The following is a 14,596-nucleotide window of genomic DNA, read 5'->3' on the forward strand; positions in this document are numbered from 1 at the left end:
TCGCCACTGCTTTTTATCTCCAGATCCACTCTTCGGAGCGCATGTTTCAATTACTGGAATAACCCAACCATCAGCTCAAAGAGGGATTGTAATACGACTCATCGCTGATCGGGCAACTCACATCATTATAGAACTTGAAGATGACCCAAATCACTCCAGCTCCCATGGCAGCCATCAACGCCAACACTCCCAAGATTACACCGGCAATCATCAACCATGGTGCACTCTGTTTCTCCATTTCTTCGTATTTGGCCTTGATAGCAGCCTCTTCTTCCGGACTTCGTTCTTTGATAACCCCTCTAGCTCGGAGATCAGCCATGAACTTCTCCGATTTCTCCCTTCTCATCTTCTCCTGAGCTTCTTTGGCTAGCCTCACGAACAGTGCTGCTCGAGCATCATTGGATGTCGGGTCTATAGCCGAGGAAGCTTGTCCGCTTCCTCCGCCTGAGATGTTGATGAATGACGGATAATGGTGTTCAGCCCATTGGTCAATCTGCCCCGCAATATCAGCGATTGATCACAGATTTGTTGTTATTGTTCTGACTCACCTTTCCACAGGCGATACTGAGTTTCAGCAGATTCGGATCATCTTTGTGTACTTTCGCGTGAATCTTTCTAGCGTAATCTCTGAAGATATACGAAACGTCTCTCGGATTGGTAGCCTTGAGTATAAGCTATAGATAGTGCTCAATCAATCAGCCAGATTGCCTCGTCACAGTCGCACCGGTACCAATTCTGTAGGTGTAAGGATGCGTGCGCTGACATCAGAAATTCACTCACTCTGACTGTTTCACCCTTCCTGATCTTCACATTCTCCTTCAAGATCTTGGGGTTCATGAAAGTCCTTTCCAGCGTAGCAATCGCCATCACAGCGGGTATAGCCACGAAGTTGAACACGCTCTGACACTTGAGGAGGGTCATATAATCCAAAGCATCCGTAGCGTGCCTCAAAGCATCTAAAACCATCTCCGAAGATGCCCATAGAGCTTCTGTCTCACGTGCCGGATCGATTAATTCCTTCATAGAGTTGAAACCGTATTTCGACCAGATAGCTCTTGGCCAAAACCCTCTACCTTCCAACACGTCCTCGTGAATATCCCTGAAGATGTTGGTCTTCTGCAATAGTAAGCCCATGGAGTTTGACAGGGTCAATTGATCGGCGATGAATTCCCGCTCTTTGCCTGACGCAGCGAATAATCTTGATAATCCTTCACCGACAACTCCGGCAACGTAATGGCAGTACAGATCGTAATCTGCGATAGAGTCGACTTCGGCGACTGGTTGTTCGGGAGTAGCCAACGCTGCGAAGTCGGCCATTCCACGACCCATCTTCTTGGCGATATCAGCTATGATTGTTTGGTATCTAGACGAAGCAAACGGATATTAGCTATTCTGTGCCACAGTATCGCATACAAACCATTTTCGCTTTGGAGGCGTTACAGAGACACGTACTCAGGTTTGAGAGTAGAAAATTCCTCCTGGATGTTATTGAATTCCTCCAAGACGATCTTGTCCTTTTCCTTGGATTCATGGAACGTCCATCCTTTTTCATAGAGCTTTTCATGGAACGATCTGAGGAGCGGTAATTTGGTCGAGTTGGGTATAGTCATATCGTCTTCCACCGTGTCGAGCGCTCTCAGTACGACATAGAATATACAGACCTAAAATCGATGAGATTTCGTCAGCGTCCTCGTGTGAGACGCTCGTATGACACATTCAAAGACTGTTCGATATTCATGGGGGCTTTGATCTTGAAATCAACTTACTGTTCGCGCCAAATCACCTTCTAATTCACCAATGACTCTAGCGAAACTCCTCGAGGTCAGATCGAGATATTCCCAACACTTCTTCATCGTAGGTCTGTCGTAGTACGTGGTGACCCATTCTGACTCTGCTTTGATGTCTCGCGAGTCTTTCCAAATTGCGAAATTTATGATAGCACGAAGCTCCATCTGCAGCACCGAACACTCATCAGCTAATCATTTCCAGTGTAGACAACTCTCCAGTCCTCGCATAGAGATAGCTGTGAGCCTACAGGGTGCGTGAAAGCTGAAAGTGGAAGTGGGATGCTGTGGTCAGCGCATGTCTCAATGAGAGGCGGAAGGTGGATGACTGGACTGACCAAGCAGAGCATATTCTCCGAGACCCATCTTGGCAAGTCTATCTGAACTGACGTTGACGGATCAGTCGTCGGAATTGTGAGAGGTTGACGGGGAGGTAAGCCGTTTCAATATACTGCCTGAACTTCGTATGAATAAGATACTCGAGCTCGTGAGTTGTGAGGATGGTATGATACGATGATCTGGTGTCGGTCACCGACTATCCAAGCGGAGGAGGATGAGCATGGGACAACATTATTCAGGGAAATATCACGCGCGGGGTTATCCTATGTCAGCTTAAATGGGTCACTTGTTTACAGCTTATCGTCAAGCGGAATCAAAACACCGTTCCACCGTTGAACTCAGTCGAACGCCAGTCCAAGGATATAGCAACCTTGAAACTCAACTTGCATCATCTGTCATACTGTCAACTGTCAACTGTCAACTGTCAACTTGCAACACAAAACAGCGATCAACATGTCAGCTTCGCCGCCCCCGCCAGCAGCGTTGGACGCTGAAGAGGTCAACGCTCAAGACTTGGTCGTGAACAACAATGTTGGAAACGAAGATGCCGATGTCGATGTTGACGAAGACGATGACCGGGACGAACAGGAAGAACAGGTCAGACCCAGATTAGCCTTTCCACCGAGATCAACCGAAGAGATAGGTACGGATGGCACTCTACCTGCCACCACAACGGCAGAAGATAGAGACGAGGAGGAAGATGCAGAAAGAGGAGAGGAATACGTAGCTGCTACAGCTACCTCTCCAGCCAAGATACCCAAGTTCAAAAAGACGAAACGAGATGAAGAAGATGTTGACGAGGATGCAGTCGAACACGAAGACCAGGAAGAGGACGAGGACGAAGATAGAGATGATGATGACGAAGAACGCAGAAGGCGGAGAAGGAAGAAGAAGAGAATGGAGAAGAATCAGCGCAGGAGAGAAAGAGGGGATGAGGATGTCGATGAAGATGTCGATGAGGATGAAGGGGAGCCACAGCCCGTGTACGATGAAGCGACTCGTATGTACAGCTGCCACTTGGGAACTATCAACAAATCCGAAGAAGCTGATTGATTATGATCTGTGCTGCAGAACGTCGTATGGCGCTGGAAGAGAGGATCGATAATATCGGAAAGAAAGCTAAAGTCACGAGGCGGAAAAAGAAGGGCGATGATGAAGATGTGAGTATAGCTCACCAATGCAGAAGGCAAAGTGGCAATCACTGATCCGGCCTGGGATTGGGTGTTTAGATCGTGGACAATTACCATGATGAGATTTGTGCAAGATTGCGAGATAGGATGGTCTCAGCTGCAGACAAAGATGAAGCTGCCAACCGACAGAAGTTGCCTGGTACGGCGAAATTAGCAATGTTGGATGAAGTCATGGGAGTTCTGAGAAAGTGAGCTCGCCCTTTCAGCTGCCTGGCCATTGAATATCATAAAAGCTGACGCGTGCTTGAAACAAAGTACTACATTATGGCAGAGCATAGTTGATAATGGCGTATTGGAAGCGGTGAAGAGGTGGTTGGAGCCTTTGCCAGATAGGAGTCTACCTTCTGTCGGTATACAAAAAGCGATCTTCGAGGTTTTGCCAAAGGTAGGTCAATAACCTATAACTCCCTACATCCGCCTGCAGATTTCGCCAGCTGACGATGATATTACACACCACTTGCAGATGGATCTAGACACAACGACCTTGAAGGAATGTCGACTCGGTCCTATTGTGTTGTTTTACACCAAGACGAAAAGGGTTACTCCGGCTATAAATCGTCAAGCGGACGCACTAGTCCAAGCATGGTCAAGGCCAATCATCAAGCGACCCGCAAACTACCGATCTAGACAAGTGGATACGCAGGACGATATCGAGATGGGTCAAATGCAAATCGGCGGTGACTCGCAAGGTCGAATATCCATACGGGATCGCGATCAAGATGACGAGATGGAGTTGTCTCAGACTCAGCATTCTCAAGCTGTAGGCCTTGGTGGTGGATCGCAACAAAGGACTAAACCGGCACGATTCGATATCAAGAAGGCTCTTGCTGAGAACGCCGGTAGAAAGGGAGCCAGATTACAGATTGTCAAAGTGAGTCCATCATGCTCCTTTTGCCCTCTGGGTATCATCTGAACTTTTCTTGGGGAATGGTGAGCGCGAAGGCTGATTGGATATTTCGGGTGTCTTAGGATATACAATACTCTGTGGCACCTGAGTCGAGAACACAACATCTCGCAGAGGAGATCCAACATGTGTCTAGGATCCAGATGGATAACAAGAAATTTAACAAGTTTGCTAGACAGCTGAAAGCGGGTAGAAAATGATCATCCTTCACCGGAAGGATGCGGCATTCACAACGGGTATTGCTGTCGCCACCATGAAGCCGCATGAGTGGGTAGTATGGCTTCGAACCTGGCTGTAAGTACCAGAAATGGGAGAGATGGGGTTTCGTGTCATTTTATCCAGATATCGACTGTCAATATGTTGTAGCATGCATAGATTACAGAACAGCCTGGACTTTGTATCATGAGTAGTGTAATATAATGGTTGTTCCTTAAACTCACGGCCACGACGCGTCTAGAGAGGGAAACCATTGCCGCACCAAACTAAACCCAAAAAAGCAGGCAGCAGATCTGCGATTAGGTATTTGCATCTTGACAGATACTGGTGTCGCATACCTGTAGCGATCCACTCATTCCCTTCGGTTGTGTATCGCATCGATATAAACAAGGCGGTACGACAAAATTACATCCCCACGAGTTATCGTTGAACGATCTTCTTGCCGCACCCCCGTTCCTTTCTCAATCCGATTTTACGATTTTACATTCAATCCTCGCTTTGAGTGTACTGGAGCACGGTACGGTACATTCCCACGTTGACGACGCCTTTACGTGTAACGACTAGAGTACAGAAAGAGGAATCTTCCATCCTTATCATCCGACTACACTTTCGACGGATATTTCTTTTACATATCATAGGTTTGAAGACAAGCGAAGCATATCCAGGTCATTTGGTATCGCCGAAATTCAGCTTAGTGAAGTCATCAATCATCGGACTTCAGGTCGAGGTGAGTGAACACTGGATGTCGACGAACACGATGTTGATGATGGAGAGACTACACGTGAATGTAGCTAATTATCCTATCGCTTCCGCTCCCTCACTCAGCTTTGACGTGAAACATGACTTCGCCAGACCCAGCGGATCATCCGCTGCCCATCTCCCCAGACCCCAACATCTCACCCATCGCTACCGTCCCACTTGCTCTTCCGCCCGACACTCCCACACCAGACTTTACTGTCCCTCCATCCCTTTCCTCCGACTCGAAGTCCAATACGCAAGAGACCGAATCATTGATCGCATCTTTACGAACGTCCCTCACCACTGCTCAGAACACCATATCCACCCAGACTACGAGGCTATCCTCCTTGTCAGATGTGGAGACTGCCTTGGCTCAGCTGAAAGACCAGTATGCTTTTCTTTCCGCTGCGAAGGAGGCGGTCGAGGCTCAACTGCAAGAGGAAATCAAGAAGCGAGAGGTGGCCGAAGAGAACGTGGAGATGCTCAGAGGACAAGTAGAACAAGCTCGTCGAGGAGTCATGACGCTTCAAAAACAGGAGGCGGATCGAAAGAGGATGAGCACGATTTCTGGTGGGCTGGGACTAGGTCTGCAGGGTCAAGCGGGCGAAGAGGAAATCTTATCCAGTATCGAAGGATCATCTTCGAATTCGAATTCGAATTCGAATACAAGAGAGAGTAAATTGGTCAAGAGACAATCAATGATGCGATCCCACCGAAGGCAATCCTCTCAATCTGAGCCCTCCGATATTCTGGATCGTACATCCCACCTCACTTCGCCGAACCTGCACAACAACCAGAGAGACTCGACGCTCCGACCTGGCGGTCAAGGGCTCCGAGAATTGAGATTAGGTCATACCTCGCCATCAACCAGCGCGACAGCCAATACCCCTTCGCCGAATTTCGCACTGAGCGGTAACCCCAACTCGTCCGGATACTTCGATGATCCCACCACATCCGAACCTCCTTCCTCGATCCAATCGAAGAACATAGAGCTGCCCTCGAAGAAGGAGATCGAAGCTATCGAAGAGGCATCCAGACTCAAAGGGGAACTAGCTGCTATGCAGAACAAGTTGGAAGAGAGTGAAGAAGCTCGAATGGCAAGTGAAGTCTGTCTCAAAGCCTTGCGGGAATTTATGGCTAGCAATTCTTCTTCTTCCTCCGGAGGAGAAGGCGGTATCGCGGCAGATGGGGAAATGTCAGGATCGACGGCAGACTTGTTGAAAGGAATCAGATTACCGCCTTTACCTACTGATAGGGACGCAGATGAAGAACAAAGGAATAGAGAAGCAGCAGCTGAGGCTGAAGCTGAAAGAGCCAGACAAGCCGCTGGAGCGAGCGGATGGGGATTCAAGCTTTGGAACAATGCTTCAAAATCTCCCGCTGCCAATCCAGTATCATCGCCTGGGAAAGAACATTTATCGCCTCAACATCCCCAAAAGAGTCTATCGCCACCTAACCGCTCAAGGGCAGGGTCCTCAGCGACTGTCTCGCCCCTGCCTACACCGTCAAGCGAAGATCTCCCTACCCCTACATCAGGTTTGACTGCCTCTACGACCTCACAGACTCCCCTGAGCAGCTTTGTCAGTAGCTGGACAAAAGGCGCGGGCGTGGGTGTGACCTCCCCTCCGGCGAATAATACTCCTTCAGGACCCTCTTCAGGCCCAGGTTCGAACACCACGACAGGGGAAAGACCGAGTAATGCCAGGAAAATCAGTGTGACCAATTTCTTTTCGCGAGGAAAGAAAGAAGTCCAACCTCAACCTCAGTCTGAACCTGGACCTGTAAAAGAAGAAAATGAAGGGGAAAAAGAACTCCCTCTCCCTCCGGTGGAAGCCAATAAAGGGAATGCCGAATTGGAGCCCTCGCCTGAAATCAGTACTAAGCAATTAGTATTTGACGGCAATCAGGATGACAGGGATAGGAGGGTGTCTAGAGGTACAACGGGAACGACCGTCACTGAATTAGAGGAAGAGTTGGGGACACCCCAGAGCAGCTTGAAAGGCGTAGCTGAGAGTGAGGATGAAGATCAATTATCTAAATTGCTTGAAGCCAACGCCAAAGAGGGCGAGATGGAGAAGGAAAAGGAGAAGGAGAAGATGGATGAGATCGCTTTGTAAAGGAAGATCTGGTGACCGTAAACGAGTATTTAGGATTCGAAGGGTTTATTCCTTGGACTACGTTGAACAGAGGAGGAGGATGCTGTAATTCTGCGTGACAGGAGTATTGAGGTTCAGAATAATGAATTCGACTCTCTGGCTTCTCAAAGATAGCACACACCATTGTAAAGTACACACACAATGCGATATTATCACGATACAGTAGGTTGATATACGATACATATACATCTTTGGGATAATTGGGTATCCTCCTTTCTCTCATATTTACATGTAAATGACTTTATGCAATTTACGATACATCTGTGAATCTACCATACCCATATCGTCGATGCTTTGCTCCTCAGCGTTAGCCACTACCACCTGGATGATAAAGGTAATAGCGATTCATATGCCTAAACCATATAATCTGTACGAGTATATCCTCTATTTCTCGTCTTGTTTTTCAAAGTGTATCTCGATCCAACTATGTCGTACTCTGGTGTAACATAGGTAGAATCTCGCTTCAATTGATCTCTGTGATCAGGAGTTGAAGTGACTTTTACTCCTCAAAGCTCAATTCACCTTTCTCCGCATTCCCAACAGCCGCTCTGTTCTCCGACGATCCATCTCCCATAACTACATCGCCCTTTCCGTGATCTACGAGGTACTGTCTCCATAGCTCATCCTCTTTCTCTAGTCTGTCTTTACCTTTATCCTCGACGAAGAAGTAGGCTAACAGTACACCGAGGGCTCCGCAACATGCCTAAAGCACACAATGACAACTCGTATCAGTATACAGAACAACTACATGTCCGAGATCGGTCCACTCACTGCGATGATGAAAGTATATTTCTTCCCCAGATGATCTGTCCAACACACAGACAACGAAGTAAAAACAAGTTAGTCGTCTGTTCCTGCACCTGACAAGGAAAAAGCAGAACAAGCGTGGTAGAGCTGGACTCACTCTGAATAGGAGTGAAACATTGGGTACCGATCGCAGCACCTGCTTTCCCGACGGCTGCGCTGAATCCATAACATGTTCCTCTGATACTAGTGGGGTAAGACTAATTCAGACACAGAAATCGTCAATAAAGCGCGATCGTGAGAGGCATCGAGCGTCAAGAAGAAGGAAACTGTCAGAGCAGCTCACCTCGGCAGAGATGGTTCCTTCCATATTACCTGGACCGAAGTTTCCTGAACTTTGCATGAATGCGTAGAAGACGATGAAGAGAGGGATGATCTTGGTGATCTTCTCATAGGAGCCTGCGAGTTGAACATCGGACATCAAACAATTAGCCAACCACGAACAGCATCGAACACCTCTCGAATTGACCGGACACAACACAGATGAGAACGGTTGCAACTCACAGCCTACGATCAATCCGAAGATGATGTATCCTGAGAAACCCATCATGAGGAGATTTCGTCTGCCGGTACTATCAAGTCCATCGAGCTGTCAGAACAGACATCGAAGATGAGGCGGGAGAAGCGGACTTACTATTTGACAACCCATGCTCCGAGGAAGACACCAGGTAAAGAAAGTACAGAAAGCAAGAGTGTCCATCTACATACAAACCAGTCATTCAGTCTCTCGAGAGCAATCATCGAAGAAGGTCACCTTTAAGACAGATAGGGGATACGAGAAACTCACTCCATGGTCTTCACTAAGCCAGCACCAGGGATAACGCCACTAATGATAGTCGACGACTAAAGAAGTGCCGCCGATGAGGTACAATCAGCTCTTAACTCAGTGATCATTCGCTGTGGCGGATTGGGCTCTGCTGAGGGTGAGAAACTCACGAAGATACCATTTGGGAAAGTCACGAAATCGTACAAGAACCAAGTTCCCGCCGTACCCAAGAGCGTTCTCCAGTATCTTCGAAGGATCAAGCCGTATGGCGGTGAATGCCTGATAGCGTTTCGTCGATACAGCTTCGAGTTCATCATCTTCAATCTGTCCATGGCATACAGCACATCGTGAGTCAGCTTGAACCTCGCTTGCGTCACGTCACCTCTTTCCGGTTATACGGTTATATGGGGCAAGGCGGACAGGAGGAAGAATTGACAGAAGGGGTGGAAGTAAGTGACTTACCTAAAGTAAAATACACTGAGTGGTATCAAGACTCCGACTCCCATACAGATCCTCCAAGTATATTTCAACTTGTAGATGTCCTCGGCGGAAGTCGTGCCCTTGTATCCTGCCGCATTGATGATCAACAAGAAGATGGAAATCACGATCGGTCCTCCGATGGACAACATCAAGCTATGAACTAGATCAGCGTGATTCCCCAAATCGTCGATGATGTTCCAACGAAAGAAAAGTGGAACGAGAGCTGGAATCGCACTCACTTGGTCACTAGGATGAACACCTTTCCTCGGTCTCTACCGAATTTCTCGTTGGCAGATTCAGATGCACTGGTTGAACAAGCTGGATATTCTCCTCCAACACTACGAGAACATGTCATGTCGTGAGCTCTTGAAGAATGAAGACGAGGGATATGGCACTTACCCCACACCAACCATACCTCGCGATACGGTTCTATGTAAATCAATCAATCAAGGTCAACGACAGTTATTTCGTTGTAGCGAGGACCAATACTCACAACATCCAGAGGAGACCGGCAGGAGCTACACATGTTTCATCATCAGTAATCCATCCAATCGATCTCAAAAGAGGGGGGGGGGATGAGGACAAGTGCTGAAAACATTTCACTTACTAGAGCCGGACGAGGCAGTTGCCAATATACCACCAACCACAATCAACATGGTCGTAGCTACCATGGCAGTCTTTCTACCGATTAAATCGCAAATCAAGCCGACTCCAACTTGACCAATAATTTCTGTGTAAAAGATCAGATTTAATCAGTGTCAATTCGGATAGTGCGATCACGAATGTAGAATGATCATGGCAGGACTAACCTCCAATCAACAGTGAGTTTGATACTCTAGTAGAGACAGAACTGGTGTAGTAAGAGGCGTAGATGATTTTCTGCCAACCACGGGGATCATCAATCAGCATTACAGTCGGGCAGCGAAGCGGGGCCTGGAATCGCAAGGACTCACGAATATAGGGTTGAAAACGGTCGCCAGATTGTTCTGGACAATCATCACACATCCCGTCAGCTCTCCGTTCACACTTATCTGATAGGTAATGATCACCACTTCTACAAGATGGGATCGGACGGTGTAGACTCACTTGATAACCATCAGAAACCAGTGCGAAACCAGTCGCCAGCAACGTAAAATAATCACTCAGCTTAGCTTTTTCTGCGGTCGTAACGTCGTCAAAATCAGTCTGTTAGTATGATTGTAGTAGAAAACAAGGTAAGAAGGCTAGGCAAAGATGCTTAGATGCTGAAAACTCACGAGTGATCTCCTCCACGTCTACTTGGGCAGAACCGTTCTCCTCCGGAGATTGATATTTCTCGATCTCACCGCCCATATTCTTGTTCTGGTTCTTGTCCGTGTCTTTATTTTGTGCGAGTCCCTCCATCGCAATTTGGGAGTGAGAGCCCAGAACGGGTAATGGAGTTATATCTTGTTGATGGGACATATTTGATCGGATATCGAATGACCTATCCTTATCAAGGTACAGCTGGAATATCGATAACCTCTTCAAGTCAAATCGGATAGATTGACTTGTTCGCCTGGTTTTTCTTCTTTGTCTGTTTCTCTATCGCTTTAGCTTTTCGACCTTTTTGGTAGGTGTTGAAAGGTGATGGTGGATAAAGCGGTCCGAATGACTTTTTCTGCAGTCACACGATTGAATATATACCAAAATGTTCGTTCGTGCAAGTCATCCCGAGTTGTAGATATCTCTGCTTTTCTCACCCTCCGTTCCCTGTTCCCCTGTCAAAGATATTGTAGGTCGGCCAGTCAGCGGGATAGAGCTATCACGTTCGTATCATCTGACCATTTTGCTTCACTCCAATCGTCGGACGGACTATAATTAACCTTGTTCCGATTTTTCAGGTGAGCTTCCTTCAGCCCTTCAGCGTCGCTCACATGCGAAATACAGGTATTTCAAGAGACAACTCTCGTACGCATGGACCTAGTCTAAGCGATAATTTCATGATGTCTATCTGATTGACCGTCGAACGTGTCATCTGACCTTTAAATTGTTAAATGTTAATGTCGAACGGCGCTAAAGTTAAAGCGGCCCGCATGTACCGTATCTTAGATTAGACAACTGCCAAGCACGTTGAATCGCAGGAATCGTATTTTTAGATGACGCGAAGAATTATGGTTATTTTTAGCCGAGCTGCTTCGAACGTTTGTAGCGCGTGCTCAACGTCACCTAGTAGTACGTTCCGAAGCAATTTCGGATTCGGATCTACGACAACACAATGCGGCAGCGGGTGGGCACTCTTTGCTATACCACACGCTTTCGTACGCACGTGAATGAGGTTGTGCGGTATATGCATACAGAATGAGACCCATGCAGTGCAATGCAGATGCCGAAATATCAGTACCTATCCCAACAAACCCTGACATGCCCCTTCTACATCCTTGATTTCTTTCGGCGCATTCGCTGATAATACGAGTGGACCATCTTTGGTGAATGCGACTTCGTCCTATCAGACGCATCAGAACGATCATAAGCGCATGTGCGTCAGCATCCATCCTCACTTCGGCCGTAAGATAAGACGAGTAGGTCGAAAAAGACCTCCTGCTGGGACACCAGGAAGACCTCTTCCGAGGCCCATCTACGTAACGGGGATAATCACACTCACCTCTATACGAATGCCTAAACCGTGGAAAGCTTTTGGGAATTTGTAATCGTATGGGACGTAGACTCCGGGTTCTATCGATATGACATTCCCTTCGACCAGACTAGTAATAGTCTCTCAATTAGTAGGAATGACAGACAGACTCAAAAAAGCACAGAAAAACTCACGTAGCGCTTCGATCCCTTGTTGGACAATCATGTAGATCTGATCCGAGATGATGCGATAAGAAGTGTGGATACTGCAGGACGACCGGGAGTCAGTAAGGACCCTGATGCAGGCTGCAAATTAGCTTGACTCACCAAAGTCCTTTCTACATCGCCCACGGTCAACTTAAATCCTATCTGCCTCAATTCCTCCAAGAGAAGCCCGCAGCCTGTAAGACGAAAGAATTGTGATTCGTGTCAGCTTCTGCTCGGCCTCTCACCACAAATCACACTTTGTTTCGTTAGTCGCAACTACTCACTTGCTCTATGTAATTCGCTTAGTGTCACTCCTCCCTCAACCGTACATCGCCGCACACATTCCTTCTGTGCGTTAAGTACAGCAGTGTACAGATCCCTCTGTGGATCGGAGAATTGTCCAGAGACGGGGAACGTCCGAGTGATATCGGAGCAGTACATATTATACTCGCATCCCGCATCTATCAGAACCAACTGGAAGCGACAACAAGCAGAAACAGTATCAGTATGGCTACAACTCCTTGGGTTGCCCAGCTCGGCTTGTTGATCCGACTCACGTCGTTCGGGTCAAGTACGCAATCGTTCCTTGTATAATGTATCACCAGCGCATTCGCTCTGACGGAACATTTGTAGTCAGTTTCAGACCACGGCCACGGCCGAAAGAGACTCACCCGCTCGCTACGACAGGCACATAAGCCTGTCTCTCCGCTCCCCTGATCCCACACTCGTATTCGAAGGTAGCTTCTAAATCTCTTTCTCTCCCTCCCGCCTTCGCAGAACGCATGACTTTCGTGTGCGCCAGGGAGCTGATGTCTGCTGCCTTCTTCATTTGCTGGATCTCCAAAGGAGATTTGATCATCCGTAATTGCTGGATAGGCTTTTCTAGCGGTTGAGCGAATTCCGACGATAACGCAGCGGCGATCATTAAGTGAGGAGGATCATTTGAGTTGATATCGACTCCCATCGTCGATGAGGACGAGGAAGAGGAGGAAGCCGAAGAGAATAATTTGAGGAGGGAGGACCGCCGACGGGGCGAAGGAGGATGGAAAGGCTGAGAAGAGATTGAAGGCGAAGGTTTGGGTGGGAGGGAAGCGTATAGCGTTTGACCGTGGGATAGGTTCAGTATGTTTGATAGATGGTAGGAAAGGGACGTGTTTGGGTAGGCCTGTAGGGGGAGGGAGATTCGATCAGTCAACACATATCTCATTCTAGGCTATTATTGTATCGCTTGTGATCGTAAGGAAGCGACACTTACTTCATCCGCGCCGAATACTGACACAGCCCCTTCTACACCAGCCCTTTCACCTTCCCACAGAGCATCATGGGCGTCTTTCGGCGGCACGAACAGTGTGTACTTGTATCCTCGTGATGTTGACGGTGCCGATTCTGTATCAAGCGGCGAATTGTGAGCGAGCGATCCAGCGATTGGCTGGGACTCATTGAGCATAGGATCAAGACGCACCCAATATCAGAGTAGCATCTGGCTCGTTGAAGCCTGTCAAGTAGTAAAAATCGGTCGCTGTCCAAAGAGACAAAGTAGTATACGGCGTCAGCTTCGATAATCCAAGACGGAAATGGCATAGGCGAATGCAGTGATCCAGGAGCTTATATGGGAATAATATACCTTGTCTGAATCGATAACTGCATCCGGAGTACAAAATCAGTCTCTGCTTTCCTTCTACACTCACTCTATTCCGCACCATGGCAAAGAAATGCCGTAGCACCACTCACAATATACCTAAGATCATCAACTCCCTCGTGTCAGTATGATCCAGCATTCCTAAGACGGACAGTGCAGCATGGGATCCGACTCACTTTGCGACATCAACCGGACTGTTCCGCCCATACAAACCACCTTCGCCCCATCTCCCAGACTCTCTATCAACCGCTTTCTGCGCGCCTCATACTCCTCAGGCGGTATTCCGGGCGTCAGCTCATCGGTACTGATCAAGTGCGGATGAGAGACGGGGTGCGGTTGTCCGTATGGCGGGGGTTTTGAAGGGTGAGGCGAGTTGAATAAGGAGTATTGACGAGTGTGTATTTGTGCTGGAACAAAAGTGCGCTTGGCTGTGTGTCAGAGAATTTGGGTCCGATTCAGCTTGCAGATCCCTCAGATGTGGATATGCTGGTCTCTCAGCAGATATAACGGAGGCAGCAAAGAGGGAACGTACCCTTTTCAACGGACCGAGACACTACCCGACGTCGAACGGGACATAAAGATGAGCTCGTAGCACCAGAGCTAGAGCTAGCTCTTATGGCAGAAGGAAGGGAGGTGGATCTCATAATCTCTCGGGGAAAGGAACAGAGCTACTCCTGCCGGTGTGCTCAACTGTCCTGCAAGCCCTGTCGAAGCTTCGAGTCGGAGATAATCAAAGATCGTTCAACTTTCTGGATAATCCGAAATTCAGCAAGAGCGAGTT

General features: G+C 47.9%; 5 protein-coding genes across 5 annotated transcripts; 2 read left to right on the plus strand and 3 right to left on the minus strand.

The window, feature by feature from the left end:
• Positions 1 to 70: 70 nt before the first annotated feature.
• I303_103048 (farnesyl-diphosphate farnesyltransferase) lies at positions 71 to 1,952 on the minus strand (the record flags this gene model as incomplete). The annotated part of the gene is made up of 5 exons (XM_018406393.2): positions 71 to 493; positions 549 to 674; positions 781 to 1,363; positions 1,453 to 1,661; positions 1,767 to 1,952. 5 exons carry the CDS (start codon positions 1,950 to 1,952, stop codon positions 71 to 73), a joined length of 1,527 nt encoding a protein of 508 aa, XP_018264887.2.
• A 624-nt stretch (positions 1,953 to 2,576) lies between these two features.
• I303_103049 (uncharacterized protein) lies at positions 2,577 to 4,417 on the plus strand (the record flags this gene model as incomplete). Its single annotated transcript, XM_018406394.1, has 7 exons — positions 2,577 to 3,123; positions 3,195 to 3,283; positions 3,353 to 3,501; positions 3,569 to 3,698; positions 3,777 to 3,990; positions 4,078 to 4,184; positions 4,283 to 4,417. 7 exons carry the CDS (start codon positions 2,577 to 2,579, stop codon positions 4,415 to 4,417), a joined length of 1,371 nt encoding a protein of 456 aa, XP_018264888.1.
• Positions 4,418 to 5,272: 855 nt separating this feature from the next.
• On the plus strand, positions 5,273 to 7,288 carry I303_103050 (uncharacterized protein; the record flags this gene model as incomplete). Its single annotated transcript, XM_018406395.1, has 1 exon — positions 5,273 to 7,288. The coding sequence occupies one exon, from the start codon at positions 5,273 to 5,275 to the stop codon at positions 7,286 to 7,288; it is 2,016 nt and encodes a 671-aa protein (XP_018264889.1).
• Positions 7,289 to 7,826: 538 nt separating this feature from the next.
• I303_103051 (uncharacterized protein) lies at positions 7,827 to 10,820 on the minus strand (the record flags this gene model as incomplete). The annotated part of the gene is made up of 17 exons (XM_065968683.1): positions 7,827 to 8,030; positions 8,099 to 8,133; positions 8,232 to 8,331; positions 8,418 to 8,530; positions 8,636 to 8,703; positions 8,766 to 8,831; positions 8,919 to 8,974; positions 9,068 to 9,221; positions 9,360 to 9,530; positions 9,617 to 9,715; positions 9,777 to 9,806; positions 9,871 to 9,895; positions 9,985 to 10,107; positions 10,187 to 10,256; positions 10,331 to 10,363; positions 10,464 to 10,534; positions 10,634 to 10,820. The coding sequence occupies 17 exons, from the start codon at positions 10,818 to 10,820 to the stop codon at positions 7,827 to 7,829; spliced, it is 1,605 nt and encodes a 534-aa protein (XP_065824755.1).
• Positions 10,821 to 11,739: 919 nt separating this feature from the next.
• I303_103052 (uncharacterized protein) lies at positions 11,740 to 14,459 on the minus strand (the record flags this gene model as incomplete). The annotated part of the gene is made up of 13 exons (XM_018406397.1): positions 11,740 to 11,841; positions 12,001 to 12,100; positions 12,165 to 12,235; positions 12,297 to 12,370; positions 12,461 to 12,650; positions 12,734 to 12,791; positions 12,848 to 13,341; positions 13,432 to 13,562; positions 13,639 to 13,695; positions 13,801 to 13,817; positions 13,908 to 13,914; positions 13,992 to 14,243; positions 14,348 to 14,459. The coding sequence occupies 13 exons, from the start codon at positions 14,457 to 14,459 to the stop codon at positions 11,740 to 11,742; spliced, it is 1,665 nt and encodes a 554-aa protein (XP_018264891.1).
• Between the last annotated feature and the right edge of the window lie 137 nt (positions 14,460 to 14,596).

Source organism: Kwoniella dejecticola, chromosome 3, assembly GCF_000512565.2.
Source record: "Kwoniella dejecticola CBS 10117 chromosome 3, complete sequence".
In the NCBI taxonomy this organism is placed as follows: Eukaryota; Fungi; Basidiomycota; class Tremellomycetes; order Tremellales; family Cryptococcaceae; genus Kwoniella; species Kwoniella dejecticola.